Raw genomic sequence first — 20,049 nt, 5'->3', positions numbered from 1 at the left:
AAGCTCAAGCAAAACTATACTAATATGGCCTTGATAGCAACATACCTTTTAAGATACGCTTTGGTAAGTTGGTCATGGGAAAAATGCAGTACACCTAAGATGCCGAATCAGATACTGTCCACGAGTTGAAATCATAGCGTTCACTGAATAGTTCAAGGCCTCCTCAATCTGTATCATATCAGCTGGTACAATACCGCGTCCGCGCATCTGCGCACCACGAAATATCAGCTGTTCTCACAAACATCCGTAGCTACTTACCCAAAAGGGACTGCGTCGAAGCCATCCTTGAAGATAACCTCACTGATACTGCTATTTTTACGGAAACTTGGCTAACCCCTGATATCTCATCCGAAGAGCTGCTGAATAATGTGTCATCCACAATACACAGGCGTGACAGGGTGGGACGCAAAGGCGATGGTATCCTAGTTTTCATTAATCGAGCCATGCCTTCATTTACTGTTGATATTGAAAGTCACCATGAAATCCTCAGCGTAAACATATCCCTTCCTGGAAGCCCTATCATACTCATCTCGTGCTATCGAGCACCTGATTGTGATCCTTCCTTCATCAATGAACTGCACTCAGTACTTCTCGACTTAAACAGCCGCTTTCCCAGAGCAAATTTTATACTTTGTGGCAATTTCAATTACCCAGACATTGTTTGGTATAATTTAACCGACACTTCTTGTCAACCCAGACAGTTAACATGCCAACTTGGATCAGCAACACGCTTGACCTGGTTTTTGTTTAGAATCCAGAAATGATCCAGTCAATGTCTTCTATAAACGGTCTCAGCGATCACATCCTAGTGTTATTTAATGTAGCAGTGCCGAAGCCGCTCTGCTACCCTTCCATTAAAGTTATCCGTGATTATAAGAGGGCAACTTTCCCTCTTATAAACGCCGAACTGGACAACTTCTTCCACACTTTCCAACAGCTTGCTTCTTCAAGAACTGTCAACCAAAATTGGGTTTTATTCAAGCAGAAACTTTGGAAATTAATTGAAACCCATGTCCCAGTCATTTCCATTCGTGGCGATGCAGGTAAGCCATAGTTCAGTGGTACCCTAACGAGGCTTTCACGTAAGAAAAAAAACGCCTTTTTCGCATTGCTAAGCAATCCAACTCGGCCGTCAGGTGGGAAAAATATTTCACGTGTCTCAAAGACTATGCACGCCTACTGAAGCAGTCCAAAAGGAAGTTCTTCCGCGAGGATCTTCTGCACATAATGAACAAAAATCCCCAAAAGTTTTGGAATATTTTTTTCCCCGGTTAGTCATCATACACACAACATATCACTTTTCTAACTCAGATGGTTCACATGTGCTGCCAGACGAACGATCCGATGTAATGAACTCGTACTTTTCTTCAGTTTTTACCCATGAGCCTAAAGATAATATTCCCAGCTTTCCTGGTATTAGTTTTTCATGGATGCCGCCCATCACAGTCACTGCGGAAGGTATAGAAAAGCTTATCGACAAGCTGAAATTATCAAGTAGCCCCGTTCCTGATAGCATTCTTGCCAAAGTACTTGAAGCCACCAAAGTCCCAACCCGCCGTATATTGCAAATAATATTTGCCCAGTCCCTCGCTCAAAGCGCTAGTAAGGTTTTCAAAGGTTCTTATCCTACACCTCTCTTCTCCGGGGTGCAGGTGATTTGGCGCGTGACGTGTAGCACGAAGTGCAGACGATGGGCACACGTAAGACGAGGCAGGTACAGGGAAGTTTAACTTTATCAAACGTTTAAACACAGGACAGGCACACACATAGAGAATAAAACTGAAGCAGCACACAGCACGCTTGACAGTACAAACACATGAGCTCCAAGCTCTCTTCTCACGGTTTATCAAACCCGGGGCTTGCCACTTCGCTCGTTCGAAGCCCAGCGCAGAAAACGAATGAAAACATGCAGCGCGCACTCGTATAGCATCATCCGAATGTTCGAGAAATGAGCGAGGGCACTGGGAGAGGAAGTAGGCACCGCAGCACTGACACTGTTGTTTCCCTCTCCGCCCACCTTCGGGACGCTGCTCGCGGCTTCTAGAATCGCCCAGCCGCACGCCGCTAGGTCAAGGTTGCAAGAGAGAAGGACCTGGGCCGTGCGCTGGAATGCGATCGGGAGCGCGCGTGCACACGAGAGCCTTCCAGAGAGTTCCACACTTTCTCTTTTGGCGGCAGGCGCGCCGAAAGCGCCCGGCGCTAGCCGCAGCGGCCTTACAGCACTCTTCCGACAGATTGGCAAATTAGCAAAGTAGTTTTTGTATTTAAAAGTGGCAACCGGTCTGATCGATCAAGTTATCGTCCAATATCTTTAACATGCATCGCCTGCAAACAAATGGAACACATAATTTATTCTCAAGCTGCCATACACCTTGATAACAACGCATTCTTTTTCACTAATCAGCACGGTTTCCGCTCTGGTCTTTCTTGTGAGTCACAGCTTTTTGAATTCACCACTGATTTTCATTTAAACCTTGATTCATTTTTTCAAACTGATGTTATATTCTTAGACTTTTCTAAGGCTTTTGATCGTGTTCTCACTTCCGACTCATCTGTAAACTTTCTTCTCTCACCCTGGACCCATTAACCTTATCATGGATCAAATGCTTCCTCACCGACCGCTTTCAGTTCACCGTCATAGGAGGGAATCCTTCAGCCTCAACCAAGGTTCTTTCTGGTGTTCCACAAGGCTCAGTCCTTGGCCCACTTCTTTTTCTCATCTATATTAACGACCTCCCTTGTGGCATTTCATCATCCATACTTCTCTTCGCAGATGACTGTGTCCTCTACAGCCGAATTTCATCTCAAACCGACCAGACCATGCTTCAGGATGACTTAATTTTAATAGATGACTGGTGCAATAAGTGGCTGATGCAGCTTAATATTTCAAAATGTAAGTTTATGCAAGTTTCACGGAAACGCTGTAACACCACCCACGTGTACTCTTTAAACTCGGTCAATATACAAGTACTAACGTATTGTTACCTCGGTGTCCTAATCTCAAGCAATCTAAATTGGTCCGAGCATATCATTAAACTGGTCGCTGAGAGCTCCAAAACACTGGGCTTTATTCGAAGAACATTATCGTTGTTGCCCCCGGCCGTCCGTAAACTGGAATGTGAAACCTTCGTACGATCCAAACTCGAATACACATGAGCAATCTGGTGTCCACATCAGACTTACCTCATCAAATCTTTAGAATCTGTGCAGAACCGCACCACTCGCTTTATATCTTCAAAATACAACTACGAAATCAGTATCAGCAGTATAAAATCATCACTGGATCTCCCCTCATTGGTCTTTCACTGCAAGATATCACGACTATGCCTCTTTCACAAGATATTCTATCATTTCACGCATCTGCGCCAATCTTTTCTTCACCCACCAGCACGTTCATCTCGACGCTTATTCAATAGCTTAAGTATACAGCGCCTGCATGGATCAACATCTGCTTTTAATAAATCATTTGTATCAATTGCAATGCAGGAATGGAACGAATTGCCAGGTACTACTGTCATGGAAAGTGACCCTGTCAAATTCAAAATGCGGTTACTGTCTGTCTTTGAACATTAAATTTGTCTATACTATTTCTTTTCTCGCCCTTAGTTTGATGTGCTTGAGCAACTCGTTTGTAAATCCCCTTCTCTACTCAATTGATTTTTTTTAACTGTTTTAATTGTGTCCTCATTTGATGTTATTGATTGTATTCGTTGTCCTAATTGTCCTCATTGTATGTTTATATATATGTTTTACTAGATTACTTTTTCTTTTTTTTCAACCTCTTTGGCTTTGTTCTTGTATTGTATTGTCCTATGTACTTGCCCCCCGCCACCCCTTATGTAATGCCCTGTGATGGGTCCTTAAGGTATCATTAAATAATGATGATGATGGAAAAAGTTTTTCTCAGCTGTTGCCATGGTCATGCAGAAACCTTGCTCAGAGATGATGTGTTGTGGCTTATCTGATTTGACTGCAATTTTGGCGTTACAGTGTTCACTAGATATTACTTGCAAAGTACTGGTTCTGTTCAGTGTGATGGTGTCTTGTCTTATGGCATCATGTGTGTGCCATTGCAGTTTTTGCTAGAGAAGACTGATTTTAAATTGCTGTTGCTTTCATAATGCAGTGAAAAAATTTCCTATGGCAAGATATAGCAAGGGACCATGGACACTCGTGAGAGCGTATGGGCTTTGTTTGTTGTCAGTAGCCTTTGTTTTTATACACGTTATATTATTGTTTTTGTTGGGAATTTGTGTATGCTTTGATGGCATCAAAGCCGCCCATGCTGTACGCCTCTTTGCAGCATTTAAATTGGAAATATTGATGGGACTTACAGTCAAACCATAAGCTGAATAATTTCCTAGTATGAAATTTTTTCGCCCTACATTGTCACTTCTTTTGCTGACTAGACGCAGTAAAACATGGTACCAGTGCAAAGAGAGAAAGGATGCAGGAAGAGTGATTGCAGTCTTCCTGTCTCCAAGTTGGCATCCTGCATGTGGTGTGTCTAGCACCACCTAGTGTTTATTAGGTTTACGGTCATGGAATAAAATTTCGTTCAAATCCAGCATTTCTGGTGTCTACTCTTCCATTGTCTTTTCATGCTGGTGCCATATGTCTCACTGTGTCAAAGTAACCAACTACATAATCGGAAACAACTCAACAACGAAACAGCAGATGCCCCTCAAAGGAGGCCCCCCAGCCAATGGCATCGATCAATTTTCACGACGCTGTACTTAAAGTCCGATTAAGCCGTGGTTATTCCTCATTCATCTGCCACCTCCTGCGATTTCTCTCTAGCAGGTCCAACGGGATCGGTCAAGGCAGAGAGGCGGAACATCAGTTGACGCCCTTGACTGGAGGGGCTCCTTTGAGGGACATTTGCCTCTTTGTTCTTATGTTGTGTTCAACTATAGCCATGCTTAGTAGATTTTTCTCTTCATTTAGTGCTGTTATTTCTGCCAGTTTTGACCTAATGATGCCTTTATGTGTCAGCGTACAAGGACTCTTTGTGAAAGAAAAACGAAAACTGTGTTTGGGGTTCTCAGCAAAGAGCATTGTGACTGAACAATGTTTATGAGAAACTTATGTCTTTGGATTGATTTAAGTAATTTATACTCGCTGCAATGTTTTTATTGTTTCAAACGGCTTTTCTGCAAGTTTTGTCGTGGCTCGGTAAAATGCCGTTTTTGTTTGCTCGTTTGTTGCCAACATATATCGATGGCATTTATTGATTGGGCTTTCCTATGCAGTATGGCTTTCGTACCGGCATCTGCAGTACCCAGGTTTGAGCTTTGGCGTGCCCATGCCTGTCAACATGGTCACTGCACTTGTGGACAGCATACACAGTGAGGACATGGAAATCCGGCCACAACACGACCTCAAGCTACGTGGCCACATTTCCTGGGTTGGCAAAACATCTATGGAAGTCACCATGGAACTCTTGGCTGTAAGTTCTATATGGGCACAATGCTAAGTATGGTTTGTAGCTTATGCAGTAGTTTGGTGTATAAATCAGTATTTTCATGATTAAATCAATAAATCACCCTGATAAACCACTAAAGAAATTCGAAAAACCTGATCTTGGCAGTCGCCCAGGAAAAAATGAGCATTTAGCCAATGTAGCTCTTCGTTCCTAGGCTACAGTAAACTATATTTGAACTAATTATTCACTGCATGAATGCTGTGTTTAACATTTTGTAGTTGGCATGCATTTTTCATTGGCTTTGATTCAGTAATGGCCTGACATGTATGCAGCTTCAACACACCCAGAATGGTGCTTTCCTAAGACACTGGGGAATGATAATGAGGCTAAAAACCTTCTTGGTGTTGATTTGGTTTTTCCAACAGTGAAGAATTGTAACTTTTCCATTTTTACTTAAAAAGTGCTAACTAATCAAGCTGCAGTGAGTCCATAACTTTCAGATACTTTTTATTACCACCTAGTTTGTTTTCAAGCTTAATAGCCATGGTCTCAGTCCTAATTTAATGTTTAGTTAAGCTAAATGATTTGAATCTGGTTAAGTGATTACCATATTTTGTCTTGAAATTTTTTCTGGAGATACTTTTTATTACCACCTAGTTAATAGCCATGGCCTCAGTCCTAATTTAATATTTACTTAAGCTAAATAATTTAAAGCTGGTTAAGGGCAGCAGACGAGGCAGTTCCACTGTATTTAATGCACACTGAACTTAACTGATGTGCACGTCAGCGGTGTGCACAGTACCACTGTTACGAATAGAGGCCTCGAACCTGAGAAGAATTTCCATTGAACTGTCAGCGGACGTACTGAGTCAAAGAGGCGTCAGCATGGAGCCAACATCTTGCACATCTCTACAGCGGCTGAGTAATCAACGGTAGAGCCTTCCCTTGTTTGTGCGAGAAAGGGTTCGCTGACCAGCAGTTATGAGGCATATGCTGTGTTGCTTGAAGACTTGGGTCTAGTTGCACTGCGGGGAAAAAAGCCTTCTCTCCTGTGTGGAACGGCGGCGGAGAAAAGAACTTTCCCACATGCATGGTGATGGAAACCGACTCTCCCGTTTTCTTGGAGTAACTAACGGCAGCGGCAATCGCCTACCTTTTCTAGGCAGCGCTGGAGCCCAAAATCTGTGGGCTGGCTACGGAAGTGCTTCCAATTGACATGGGTCAACAAGCAGTGCGACCAGGGCATGCTGTCCATGGTATTGCAGTTCTCTCCATTATCACCAGTCTCTCTGGGAGGTAGCTACAAATCGTCATCGCTTTCGGAAGAGCGGACTCTCGCCCCCGGAGGAGCAGCAAGAGGTCAGCGATGCCGCCTCCTGCGGTTCCCCAGGTTGCCATGAGTGACCATTTGATTGGACATTGATAATGTACTAAGTTTCCCCAGCTAGGGATACGGGGATGACCAACCCTATTTAAGCAGCTAGACGGCATGTGTACAGGTACCTTCTCATTTCTGCTTTTTTCACACACCCCTGTAAATATGTAAAATAAACTCCTTGTAAACTCTTCTTCACGAAGCCATCCCTCCTCGTTACATTGCAGCATCAGCCTTTCAAGATGGTATCCGTGGACCTCTGCCTGGCTGAGACTACCCATTCGAACCAAGAGCCCACATCTAACACTACTCAAATTTGTATTTTTGCAGCTGCTACCTGAGCAAGCCAAGCATTTAGTGACTGCAAAGTTCGTGATGGTTGCTATGCAGGCCAATTCATCAATGTAAGTATTCTGCCTTTAACGTGGGTTGCTGTACTTAATGACAACCATACAGTTCTGCCTCCTAACATGTTTCACACTTGATAACGAGTCGGCACTGCTCATATCATAGACCAAGACTTAAAGGATGAGAGAAAGTGTTGGGTGCACAAAAAAAAAACAGTGAAGTTGTCATCTGCAGAAAATTCCAACAATTAAATTATTTTTCCTGTACACTCACTGCAAATTGCCAAAAGCAAGTTGCAGCACAGATTTGTTTCTATTTTCATTGTCAACGTTAAAGTAACAAGCAGTTTTTGCATAGTCAACACCCTTTGACAAAACGTAAGCAAAACTGCAGGCAACTAGCTAGCTTCGTATGTCAGGAGATATATATTCCAAATGGTCAAAGCATTTTTATAATTCATTTTCATTACATAGGGTCCAAACCTTCCATGACCATGATGTGTTTTAGTGATTTTTCAATACCTTATGGAAAAAAGGGCAGAAGTGCAAAAAATACATTCTAGTGATCGAATGTATGACATTGGTTTAGAAAAGCAGCAGTTTCATGCAAACAATATTCTTGCAGGCAAGTAAGCAAAGTTTATTAGGTAGCTGTCATTTTTCTACTGTGCTACTTTCTATTGTGTTTATTGATAATGCACAACCTGTGCTTATCTGCACAATATATTCTATTGCTGGGAGTGAGGAGCTGGTAAAAGTCCATTCCATGGTGCAGAAATTTACGCCAGCTGTTTTCTCACAGCTTAGATGCGCACACAATCAACAGCAGATCAAGTGGGAAACTTATCTTTTACATATGGTTCAAGTGCATGCAGGGCAGTTACTCCTCGATTGGTGATCTATCATGCTGAAAATATATTACAAAATAAAAGAGAGAGAGCTTGCCACAGAAAATTTGCCACACCTTGTGCCAGTTTTTGTGATTCTTTTCTCACTGGTCTCTGAAACATGTGAACCAGCCTTTGAGATACAATAATTGGGAAAGAGTGCTGCAGGGGCCCCTTTAAATTGACCCCATAAGCTCTGAATAAACCATTAGGTGCCGTTAACTTTACTTTGCATTTCTTTCTAATTATTTCTAGTTTCATCCAGCTGCATTCAGAGAAGAATTAAGGCATATTGCTTCATATGTAGGAAATCACCTCTTCTAGTTATTTATCAAATACTGCCAGTTGCCCTTTGGCGGCCAAGGCAGGAGTGGGTACAACAAAAAAAAAGAGGAGCACTAGTGACTTTCACATACAATTATAAAATTAAATCAATACCTTAATATGTTTGCAAAAATAATTAGTATTTGTGAGTCCGCCTGAAGCATTATGCATAAATATATAGAACCTGATGTTTGTATACTTGCAGTCATGCTATTTTTTTGTATAGTATCATACAATTCTATATCTTTTTTTTTTTTTAGCACTGTACCTATAAACAAGCTTCAGCCAAGAAATGCAGAAGAACAAGCTATTTTTGACGAAGGAGCAGGTAAGACAGCTTAGGTTACTGTTTCCTTTGTGCAACACATGGTTGTTCCTCACAGGAGTTTTCTGCCCTGTAGATATTGACATCAAACATAGGACAGGACACCAAATGCAGGACACCTCACCCCATCTCCCCAGAAAAAAAGTTGCATGCACATAGCTCTTGCCTGCACTTGACTTCTGTTCACACCTTCATTAGAAGAAGAGCAGAGATTAGTCTTTTTCTACTCGGCATCATTGTGAGTGGCAACTGCCACTCACCCTTCGATATAATGTGTTTAAATTAAGACATAATTTACAAGTAAGATGCTGTTTTCCAAATTTAAATTTCTTTGAAGAAACCAAAAGGTCACAAGCTTATGTCAGCACTCCCTGTTTAGCTTCAGTACATGTGAGAAGATAAGCTGCAGTCATGGTTTTGTAACATAGTTTAATTATCTAGCTACTTCTCAAACCTGTGCTTGTCTCTCCTTTGTTTAGAGCAGTTCAGTCACCATTGGCAACTAACGTGCTGCAAAGCAGGTCATGTTAGGGTGCCTACACAAAGTTGTGGAATGTGTGAGGTGTGAAAACAGTTTAAATTTTCTCACATTCTGCCAACGAAAGGTCCACTGCTTCATTCAGACAGGCTGGTGCAGGTGGTACCATTAAAGGCCCACATGGTTTCAGAGTTTAGGATGGTTTTAGAGGATTATTCCAAGCTAGTACAGCTAAAAATGGTGAGCGTAAGACACTGTACTTAAAGTGCAAGCAAGGGCATCAGAGGTGTCCTATAATGGTGACATTCTTTTAAGGGAAACTGGGAAAGAAAAGAACTGCCATTACCAGCTGCCAGAATTGATGCAGGATGTGGAATTGATCTAGCTTGGTTATGTACATGCGCTTTTTTCTTGCGCTTGCTGCCACTGAATGTAGCCAGTGTTCTGCACAGTTTAGCTGCAGTAACTATTCAACTGTAATGCAATGCAGGCCACATTTAAGCATATATTAAATATGCATGCCTCAGGAACAAACGCCCTCTCAAGTTCATGCAACCTGCTCAACCCTTGCACTTGACTTAATGGTTGCTTCTCGTTGTCAGCAGCATAAAACCGGGTATGCGACTCTGCAAAAACAGTGTTGCACATTTGCCACCTGAACCTAATGTAATCTGGGTTTGGATGATAAGTATGAATTTAATTATGCATCTTTGTTGTCGATGCATCTTGCTTTGTCACTCATTTCGAATGAGGCTTTTACTTGAATTCATCACATCAAAAATGCAAGCTTGTCAATTAACATATTTACCACCAGGAAGCCATGATTTGTGCACTTTTATTAATATCTATGGTTTTAGTCGTGCTGCACTGGAACTTGGTCAAGCACTAATCAATCAGCAGTTTTGCTCTCTGAGGCTAGTGATGCAAGCCAGGTAGTACATTGTGGGTAGCCAATGTTGGGCACTAGTGCCCCAGTACCATTCATGATTATCAGATTGGTGTAAAGTTGAGCACTAAATGCTGGGTGCCGAGACACGATGTGAATGTCAGCTCTCACTGAAATGACCTGACGACACCAATGTACAGCCAGCAAAATCTTTAGCTATCGTGTGCGACGGCCGCCTTTTCTGAGTCCCTGTGTCATAAAACGAAGCAGACCTGCGAAAAGTTCACAATTAAGCATGGACTTTGTGTGCCTGCGCTTAGAGTTCAGTCTTTTTGCAATTTTGCTCCGTCACCAGGCACAGAAGCGCAGAAAAGGTGGCCATCACGCACAGTAGCTAAAGATTTGGCCGACTATCCCTGCAGAAAGCATAACAGCAAGTACATTTTTGTTAGGTAAACAGGTAAGAAAACTGATGTCAGAACTGTGACATCAGTCTTTTTTCTTAAGAGCCTGTGTACCTCTAGCATAAAATAGGGATGTACCCCCGGTGCTGGTTATTTGCTTTGTTTCAGTATAAGCTTGGTTTCTGTGCATAATTTCATGATAGATATTTTAAAGCACAGTAGTACCAAACTGAAAATTTTAAAGCCTTGGCTTGCCTTGACTGGGCTTGACAGCCTCCAGTTCTGCAGCATGACCTTGCACCCAAAAAACAAAAAACTTTAAAGTTGGTAAGTGAATCTTAGTTAAAGGCAGTGTCCCTCTTGTGCTACAGTGAAGTTCATCTGACTTTACTGACTTATCTGCATGACTTTGGATTCAAAAATAAAGCCCTCTATACTAATTTTCAAAAACTGTGTGAAAAGACAAAGAGGGACTGTGTTGTGTTTGTGTCTTTTTCATCTGCCCGTCCTTTCGTGCAGTTTTTGAACTGAATGACAAATGCCAATTAGCCCCCCAGGAAATACTACTACAGTGATGTGCCCCTCTCAGAGCCAAAGAACCTGGGTCAGAGCTGGGAGAATGCTGCATTCCTGTTGATTTTGCCATTTTGATTTCTCATAGACAACGTCGCACGAAGGAAGAAATTTCAAGCAAGTGGTATTCTTAAACAGCCTCCAAACCATGAGGAAAGGGATCTCCTGCACAAGCTTTTTTTGGAAGACTTTGATCCAGAGTAAGCTACTTATGCTGTGCTGAGAGTGCATTATTTTGTCACTGGGGGCTGCCTTTGTAGTTGCTGAACTGAAACTCTTTTTTTTTTTAATTTTAGGACCTATATTTTGAAATCTGATGAATGCCCTGCCGGTGCCATTTGGATGCATGACGCACGACTCACCAATGTTATCATCTGCCAGCCCGAAGTAAGTGGGTCGTCAGCTTAGAAGTGGCAATGTGAGAAAGTTGAATTCTGCCACCGCAGCAATCTTGCAGTTTACCTCAGCTTGTACTGTTGCCCCTTCCATTGTCCAAATCATGCCTGTTGTAATCTGCCGCCAGATTTGAAACCGAAAGAAGTTGCTGAAAGCTTAATGGAGGTGTTTTGATGTAAATTGGCTGAATCATTAGGTTGTCAGTCATTCAAACCATCGTCAGAACTACTGTCTGCAGGTCACAATATTGCGTAGTTAATGTAAGCACAAAAGAAAACTGCATTGAATCAGGGCTAAATATGGATGTTTTATATGCAGACCAAGTCGCCAAAACAAGACCAGCATATTGCCTTTGACTGCTATGAAAGACAGTAGAACACAGCAGCACCGTTTTACTTTTCCTGCTTCAGATCTGCAGCCAATATTTCAAGTGATGTATATATATAGGGTTTCCCAGACCAAATGCATGTCGCTGGCTATTGTATGGAGCAAGTAGCACAATTTTTTGCATTCTGTTTATCTACATTATTTGAAATTAACTAGCCAACTTCATAAGATACAAAGTTAGGCAAAAAATTCCAGTCGAGATGTCAAACGGCTTGCAAAACATCCAATTGAACAGTTTCTAACTTTCCATCTATTACGTAGTAGTTTCTTCTACTCACAGCAGAGGCCCGCGAAATACAAAAAAAATACCATGTGACATGCCCGCTTGCCTGCCTACAAATAAACAGATCATTTAGACAGGTGTGCTGTCACTTAAAATGTGACAAGGCAGCAACGCAGGTGCTGGCTATGCGATTTATGCCAGTGCACGCGATACGCGCAGTGCCTGCTTATCACTCTCATGAAACTCCGCGAGGGAAGCATATCACTGCCGTAAATCGCACAGCCAGCGCCTGCATCACTGGCCTGTCACCTTTTAAGCTGTTGCACGCCCGGCTAAATGATCTCTTCTTTCGCTGGCGGAACGTTTGAGAGCACTGCAATCGCGGTGCGCAAGCAGGCATGTCGCATGGTATTTTTTAATGCGAAAGCGCTGCTTCACGAGCAATCATGGAAAAGCCGATGTCTGTCTGGAGGAGCCTCTCAGATACCTGCAGAAATAAAATAAATATTGCCACGACTGGGTTTCGAAACCACGGCGTGAAAATATCATCTTCGCTAGCAGCTGCAGAAGAGTACTATGCTATCGCCGCAGCCGATCACGCCTCTCGTTAAACTGCCGCACTTTGCGCTGTGCATTGCACGTTTTCGTCTTCATCAACTTCTATCTGTGTGCAGAAGTCACGAAAGGAAAGGAAACGCGCAACAGAATAAAGCCATAAACTGGCTCCCTGGGTCAGTGGACACTTCAACCCTGCTTTGAACTACATGGTGGTAGTGGCAAAGAGATGTGCGCTGCTTCATCTGCATTGACAATGTTTTGGCAGAAACGTGTAACTGGAGCGATAGGCCGCCGGCATTCATTGTGGTCATTAACACTGGTATTTACAACATTGTAGATTCCGTTGATTTTGAGGAAAGGAAATGCATAACTAACTCCCTGGGTCAGTAGCTACCTCAATCACCCTTTGATGTATGTGGCGTTGGCACCCACCTGCTCTTGCACAATATTCTGTGCTTAGCTATGCTAAACCACCGGCGTTTTTTTTAAATGTGTTTTGCGGGTATTTGCAGTGAGCGGAAAAAAGTAATAGGTACATAATAAATAGAAAGTTAGAAACTGTTCAGTGGGACATTTTGCGTACCGTTCTACAACTTTCTGATTGGAATGTTTTACCTAACTTCGTGGCTTGCGAAATTGGTCATCTAATCTTGACTAGTTATGCAGTTAAAGAATACAAGAAGTAGTGTGACCTGCTCTATACAATAGCCAGCAACAGGCATTCGGTCGGGTCATCTTAGAATGCTTCAGCATATTCTTCAACCCACCCTGGCTAAAGACAACTGGGAAACCCTCTATATATTCTATTTAACATAAGGTGTCAGGCCACAGAATGTCATTAAAAATGTTTACAAAACTCAGTTTAAAACTATTTTTCTGTATGCTGAGACAAGTTCTATACTTTATATATTCGTTATACCCTTACTACTACTTTAAGGTTGTATTGTATTGCAGCCAGGGCCAGTGTGTGATGCTTGTTTTTGTTTGTGATTTTTTTTTACTATTGGTGCTGACCTGACACTGATTTCTGCTTTTTCTTTGGGCATTTAGTTTGAGAACCAGTACAACAAGGTGTTTGGTGGCTTCCTCATGCGGAATGCTTTTGAATTAGCGTGGTCAACAGCGTACATTCTCAGGTCTGTGCTGGTTTTTTTACACTCTTTTGCCATCACAAATGCAACAGAATAGAGCCATAGTCATTTTTGCACTGCTCCCACAATGCCTGCCTAGCCATGCAAAATCCCTTTTTTTTTTTTCATTATTTTGACAGTTCTTACCATTGAAGTTTTCCTGAAGATTATCATAGTTGATGTAGCATTGGTAAGGTGGTGACAACTCTTCCTCATTGCAATACTGCAGCGTCAGCAGCATCCTTCAAAATTCGTCTACGCCCTAGTAGCATTGCACAGTCCATAGTTTCAATTTGCAGCCACAGCGCCGCAACAGTATCATTCATTCCTTGTGAATATGGGGCCACAGTGCAAAAAATGCCTGCCTTGCATTGTGGTAGAACTCTGCAGGCATTATAACTATTCTATAAAGGAGCATATTGCCACGAATCTTTGCAGTGTTTGTTCATTCTTCAAATCTGCTGCCACACCGCTTTACATTAGACACATTAGACATTAGAAGATACATTAGACAAGGTCATCAGGTAATGAGACTTCGAGGTGCATTTTTTGATCATAAACAAAGAATGGATAAAGTCAAATAAAGCTATGAATTCTCACAGGAAAATTAGGCTTGCTGTAGAGGTGTGTACAGTGGTTTTTCAGGCGAGTTGGTTCGTCATGTTGAAACTTGTAATGCTTGAGAGACACGGACAGATACAAAGTAGACAACGTGCGCTTTCAAGCTCTACAAGTTTCGTCGTGACAAACCAACTTGCCCAACAGCCACGCTGATCAAGTTCACATAGCAGTATTCAATTGCACCTTCTACTGTGTAATCATCATGGCGTGAACAGCAGTGCAACAGCTGAAGCAGGTCACAAGCGGTGTGCCGACAACAGGAGCTAAAAGCATTTCATACATAATACAATCCGCCATTTCATGTGTCTCCTCTTTTGCTTCGACTAAAACTAAAACAGTGCAAACGGTGACACTGTCTATTTTGTCAGCAGATATGCCCGCCCAAATCAGCATCAGTGTTTGCAGCACCTGTCAAATGGCCATATAAAAAAAGTAAAATAAAAGTCCAACCAAAACAGTCTCATGACATCCACGCCAAGAGCGCATGTGCCTTTTCACTGTTGCGTCTCCACGGCTTGATTGTATTGGCAACATCTGATGCACCAGCAAAACTGCAGGTTGCAAGCACAGCTCTTATTTTTCGCTAAATCTTGCACGACTCAAAACTTCTGCGGCTATTTGGGCCTTTTGGCGCAGCATGGCGCAATTTTAGCAAATATCATATTTTTGGTGCAATTGGTGCAGCTGTTGTACCCCTGCATGAAGCTAGGATTTTTCAGTGAAAGTGAAGCAAAGGAAACCACCATGAGTGCCAATTTTATATTTCTTCCAGTTTTATTTCTAACCTGGTGGCAAATGACAGTCATTGGCAAACAATCAAGGGGCAAAAATGAAGCCATGCAATGACAAAAATTACAGTACATTTAGGGGAACTCCAGTTTATGGCACTTACTGAGAATGTTATGTTTACATTAAGCTTTGCATTACTGAAAGTGTAGTGCATGTCCGGTTAGGAGGCAAACAAAGCCTAAAAAAGCAGTCTAAAGTAGTTTGTGCACTGACCTCATAATTTGTGTATTGCACATTCTTTGCTCACCATTGTGTACTTAAGTGTGACAATGGCTGCAGCAACTATACGAGCAAACAATGCTTATGTGCAAGTAACCCCAAAGAATTTGAGCTCATTTACTAGTAAAAAAATTGGTGCAGCATTTGTGTGCAATGACAACAACTTTCTGTTCCATAGTGGACGCCGCCCCAAAACATATCACACGGCTGACATCTGGTTTAGGAGACCAGTGCAGTTGGGCTCTCTACTCCACTACGAAGCTCAGGTATCTACACCAATGGCTTGCTGAGACCACTTGTCGTGGGCAAAGCATGCTGCAAGCCCACTGTAGCAGTTGTTCTCAAAAGATGTCTACAGGCACTTTGGAGTCTTCAAAAGCGCTCATTTTTGAAGCCTTGCTCTTTAGTGAAGCCTATCCGAGAAGGCCTCACTGAGCTGTGTGTGTGCACGGGTCATTTAAGCTGAGCATATGAACTGAACATTGTTTAGGGTCTTGGAGAATTCAGAAACACTTGATTAAATGGCCTTTGTTCTAACAAACTAGCACAGTAAACTGTTACTTTCTTCTTTTTTTAATGCATGTCTAGCTAACAAGTCCAATTCTTGGTTAAGAAACTCTGCGCTAGAGAAACTCTGCGTTGGAGAAACTCTGCGTTGGAGAAAGTCCGCGTTGGAGAAACTGTGTTGGAGAAACTCCGCATTGTAGAATCCATCTTTTGCCACTGTAATACTTTCACGCTTGCTCTCAAGACCTCCGCATCTGCTTCTCTGGTGCTTAAGGAGCCAAGAGCCCAGGACACATTAATGGCCAAGAACAACTGCAGTAGGCCAAGCCAAGTGTCAGCTAGATGCATGTACTAAATTATGTGTGCGCTCTTTGCAGTTACTTTATGCAATTAGTCCTTGAAGGAAATGGCTGTGAAGGTGTATAAAGTCAGCATTAGGTGCCTAGAATACCTGCTTTGTTTTCTAATGCAGCAATGCATTTTGGGCTTTGCAAAGCAGATTTTCACCACTTTTATGTCTGCACTTCGTGGCACCACTTTTGCATTTGCACTGTACAGCATGTCTATATGTAGACCACCCATGTCTTTATGAGCGTGCATGCAGTGGCTGCATAGGTGGGAGGATAGGCTATCCATGTTTTTAAGTGAGCCAGGAAGAAGAAGAAATACTGAACAAAGGAGGAGATAGTTTTGCTGGACCCCAGGGACTCCTGTAGGCAGTCAGTGGAAGTGCACTTCTGCAGCATCGCACTTGCGTTTCACCTGTGCATCTGTAAACTATTTTACAGTGCATCTGTTGGTGGTTTGTTTCTGCTGTATTCATTGGCATTGGTGTAGTAGCACAGCTGGTAACATGTTGGCCTGTGCTTTTATGTTGCATCACGCGAGTGCTCCTCGTGACCTCCGCGCCACGACTTCATCGCGAGCATGCCTCGAAGAGAAAACTAGGAGGAGCAATTGCAAAATTGCACAATCGCAGATTTTGCGATTTGTGAAAGCATAATCATTAAGCATACAGCAGTTGCTCTGGATACACATATGAAAATTATAATCATCCAGGCATTGTTTTCTTTTTGGATGCATGCTCATCATGGAAAATAGCAGCACAAAAAAAAGGGGGACATTGAAGAAACATAACACTAGAGAAAAAGCACTGTAATTCAGCGCTTGTCCTGTGGTATATGTTTCTTCGATGTTGTCCTCGTTTCCTTTGTGCTGCCATTTTTCATAATGACTGAATAGCCCACACGAAGGTATTAACTGGTCAGTGTTATGTCCACTCTTGTAGCCATTTCCCTTTGTGCACATGTATTAAAAGAAAATTCTCGTCGCATTTATTTATGGTATAATCATTCATTCACATCTAGCTTCTGAGAGCCCTACATGTTTAAGGCAGTGTATTTTAGGTTTCCAAAACTTAGCTGTGAAAGCAAGTAGTAGTGTTGGTAGGCTATTGCATACTTAAGCTGTTGCTGTGTGTTAATTAGGCTAGGCCCTGTGTTATTCATTTTACCATTTAGGTGGTGCACTCCAGGGATAACTTCATGCAGCTGAATGTGAATGCAACGGTGATCAAACCTGACCAAGGCACAATGGAAATCACCAATGTTTTCCACTTCACCTTTCTCCTTGATGGAGACAGTCCAGCACCTCGAGTGGTCCCGAGGTCTTATCCTGGTGAGTTGTAGTGGTTTGTGCATAGCCCACTGCCCACTGAATGAGGAAACACTCGTTTAGCAACCAAATGCACGCCATTTTTGGTTACACCTGCACCTTATAATGGTACATTTCTGCATGAAGTCGTGAGCCTTGTCTTATGGTATATGATATTATTTTGCCTTGCAGTTCAGTGCATTTTTAATTTAAAAGTAAAACTATATTCAGCAACAGCGCTAACAATCTCCAGGTCAAACATCGGTGACGATCATTTTCTATGCTCGAAGCACATGCTTGCTTTTGCGTCTTACTGCAACCATCAGTAAAATGAAAGATGCGAGCTACCTTGTAGGTGTAAAGAAAAAAAAGCCTTGGCACCACTCATTTTGAGTGTAATAAGGTGATCAGGATGCAGCAAAGAGGTTCTATTCATGAACTATTCACTTGTTCACTCAAGTGCGACTTTCATGTCTTATTGCGTTCTACAAAGACTAAATTTTTGTTGAAAACTGACGTTAATGGTGCAGCTAAGTTGCACTGTGTAATTTCTTCCTCCATGTCATTCCTCAGAAAAGTTTTACCATAATGTAGTCAGAATACGCTTGGACACAAGTTGCTTTAGTGATCTAATACATCACAGCTATTTTTTGTAAATTGTCTTGCACGGTAGAGCTTGTCAGCACAATGTTGCTGAGAGAAATGGCAATTTTAACTAGCGTGTAGAAGAAACTGCCAGCATGCTACTCTGCACAGAGGGGAACCTGGGAGGGAAAGACAGAAGCAGAAGTGCACAAAAAGAAAAAAAAAACTCAAAGGTAGGGTGTAAACATTGCAAAAGATTCAAAAGCACTATTTTCTTTGTACCTGTAGATGGGCAGACAAAAAAGCCTTTCGGTTATTGATGGCATGGCTCAGAGGATGCTCTCTGGCTACTTACTAAATACAAAGTGTTGGCTTATAAAAGAAACACTCTGGAATATCCGCCATCTTGCTCTCATTGACCCTTTGTATGGTAATTCTTCTTTGCAGTTATCGCATTTTGTGTCCCCACGTTTTTGATTTTATTTGCATCTTGTGGAAGTACTGCATTTGCACAAATACAATGCTGCTGCAGGTATAATGCCAGTTTTATTCCATGTAAAAACCAAAGGTTTGCGTGAGCACTGTGTCGGCTTCTGCAGCGTCAGCATCATTAAGAGGCAATAGTCAAGATCTTAAAATGTGCAACACGGTCAAGTGCGGCAAAACTGCCCAGAGAAGTGGTGATACACCACTGCCCTTCTATGGCAGGCGCTGCCAATCGGTGGGACTAGCGCACTAAAATATGTAGTCGTCAATGGTGGGCGAAATGGGACAGCAGTTTTACTTTACTATATCAGATTTTACTGTAGCGGGGTTCTGCTGTATTTACAAAAGCAAAGTAGTGCACCAAAGAGTACAACAACAGCGCACGCTCAAAATTGTAGGTTCTAACCCCAAGAGGGCTAACCCTATGCACCGAATCACCTTGCAGCATGCCTTGTGCATATGTGCTACCTGCCACTTCTTTTGCAGTTTGTGTAAAACTGTGAGGATTAATTCTTTTGCAAGCACAAACAGTACTAGCAACATTTTGGGGAATAAAAGTAACATTTGATTTGAACATGATTGCACGATATGAAGAGCATTCATTATAGGGTGAGCTGCAGCATGCATGTCGCTTTAAAAAGAGAAACCATGATGAAAACCATTTGGTGTGGTTGGTTTCTTTGCAGAGAGTATGCTTTATATCGAAGGGAAGCGGTACCTAGACCTTGCCATGGCATCGAGACGATCTTTAGCAAGCCGCAGCAAACACGGTGCAGGTCGCAGCACGGATCACAAACCAAAAACTGGAGTAGCTTAAGTACTGGCCCAAGACTACGCCCGTTGTCCAAGTGAAAGTTAGGCTTTCACTGGTTGTGAAGATGCTTTTGCGGCAGCCAGACAAAGGCAACCATTGACAATCGGTACAGCATGTGGATGTACTACCATTCAAAAATGGTGTGCTGCAAGTGCACTACTATATCGTATTTACTGAAATGTGCATTGCATGCAGATTTCAATATGGCCGAGAGGTAGGTATAATGAGCACTCCACAATTCACTTCCAACTCAGTGTGGTGGTCTGGCTTTTGATATAATTACTTACCGTAGAAGGCACACTTTTCTGTGACGCTTATTTCAGTTTACCTTCTTAAATACATAGTAATATATGTGCTTATATATTAAACATATCATCTTGGTATTGTTTGCTGTGCTCTGTGTGCATACCTATAGGAGGTATTCACATGACGTCATCCGCAAGGGGCGCGGCATTCGTCATGTTGGTGGTCGCGCGCGCGGCAGCCGCAGCATTTACCTCGCTTGTTATGTGTGAAATGTGAGTGTATTTAGCATCTCGCCGCAGATCATTTCTGTCCGACCCGTAACACCGTGTGACTGAGTGGATACGCCGTGAACTGCGCGAAGCAGAAAAGAGCGGGCACGCTGAAAATGTTACACTTTGTGGAAACGTCGAC

General features: G+C 42.4%; 1 protein-coding gene across 1 annotated transcript in view; it reads left to right on the top strand.

Annotated features, from left to right (window-relative positions):
- LOC144125810 (acyl-coenzyme A thioesterase 9, mitochondrial-like) overlaps positions 1-19,733 on the top strand; it is a 31,884-nt gene extending 12,151 nt beyond the window's left edge. The window contains exons 5-13 of the mRNA XM_077659522.1: positions 5,253-5,449; positions 7,131-7,204; positions 8,619-8,686; positions 11,113-11,224; positions 11,321-11,411; positions 13,639-13,724; positions 15,526-15,613; positions 17,375-17,531; positions 19,265-19,733. Coding sequence (XP_077515648.1) covers positions 5,253-5,449; positions 7,131-7,204; positions 8,619-8,686; positions 11,113-11,224; positions 11,321-11,411; positions 13,639-13,724; positions 15,526-15,613; positions 17,375-17,531; positions 19,265-19,395 — 1,004 coding nt within the window. The 3' untranslated portion in view covers positions 19,396-19,733. The remainder of the gene's footprint in view (positions 1-5,252; positions 5,450-7,130; positions 7,205-8,618; positions 8,687-11,112; positions 11,225-11,320; positions 11,412-13,638; positions 13,725-15,525; positions 15,614-17,374; positions 17,532-19,264) is intronic.
- Positions 19,734-20,049: the final 316 nt, after the last annotated feature.

Source organism: Amblyomma americanum, chromosome 3, assembly GCF_052857255.1.
Source record: "Amblyomma americanum isolate KBUSLIRL-KWMA chromosome 3, ASM5285725v1, whole genome shotgun sequence".
Lineage (NCBI taxonomy): Eukaryota > Metazoa > Arthropoda > Arachnida > Ixodida > Ixodidae > Amblyomma > Amblyomma americanum.
This window is presented reverse-complemented; position numbering and strand designations above follow the sequence as displayed.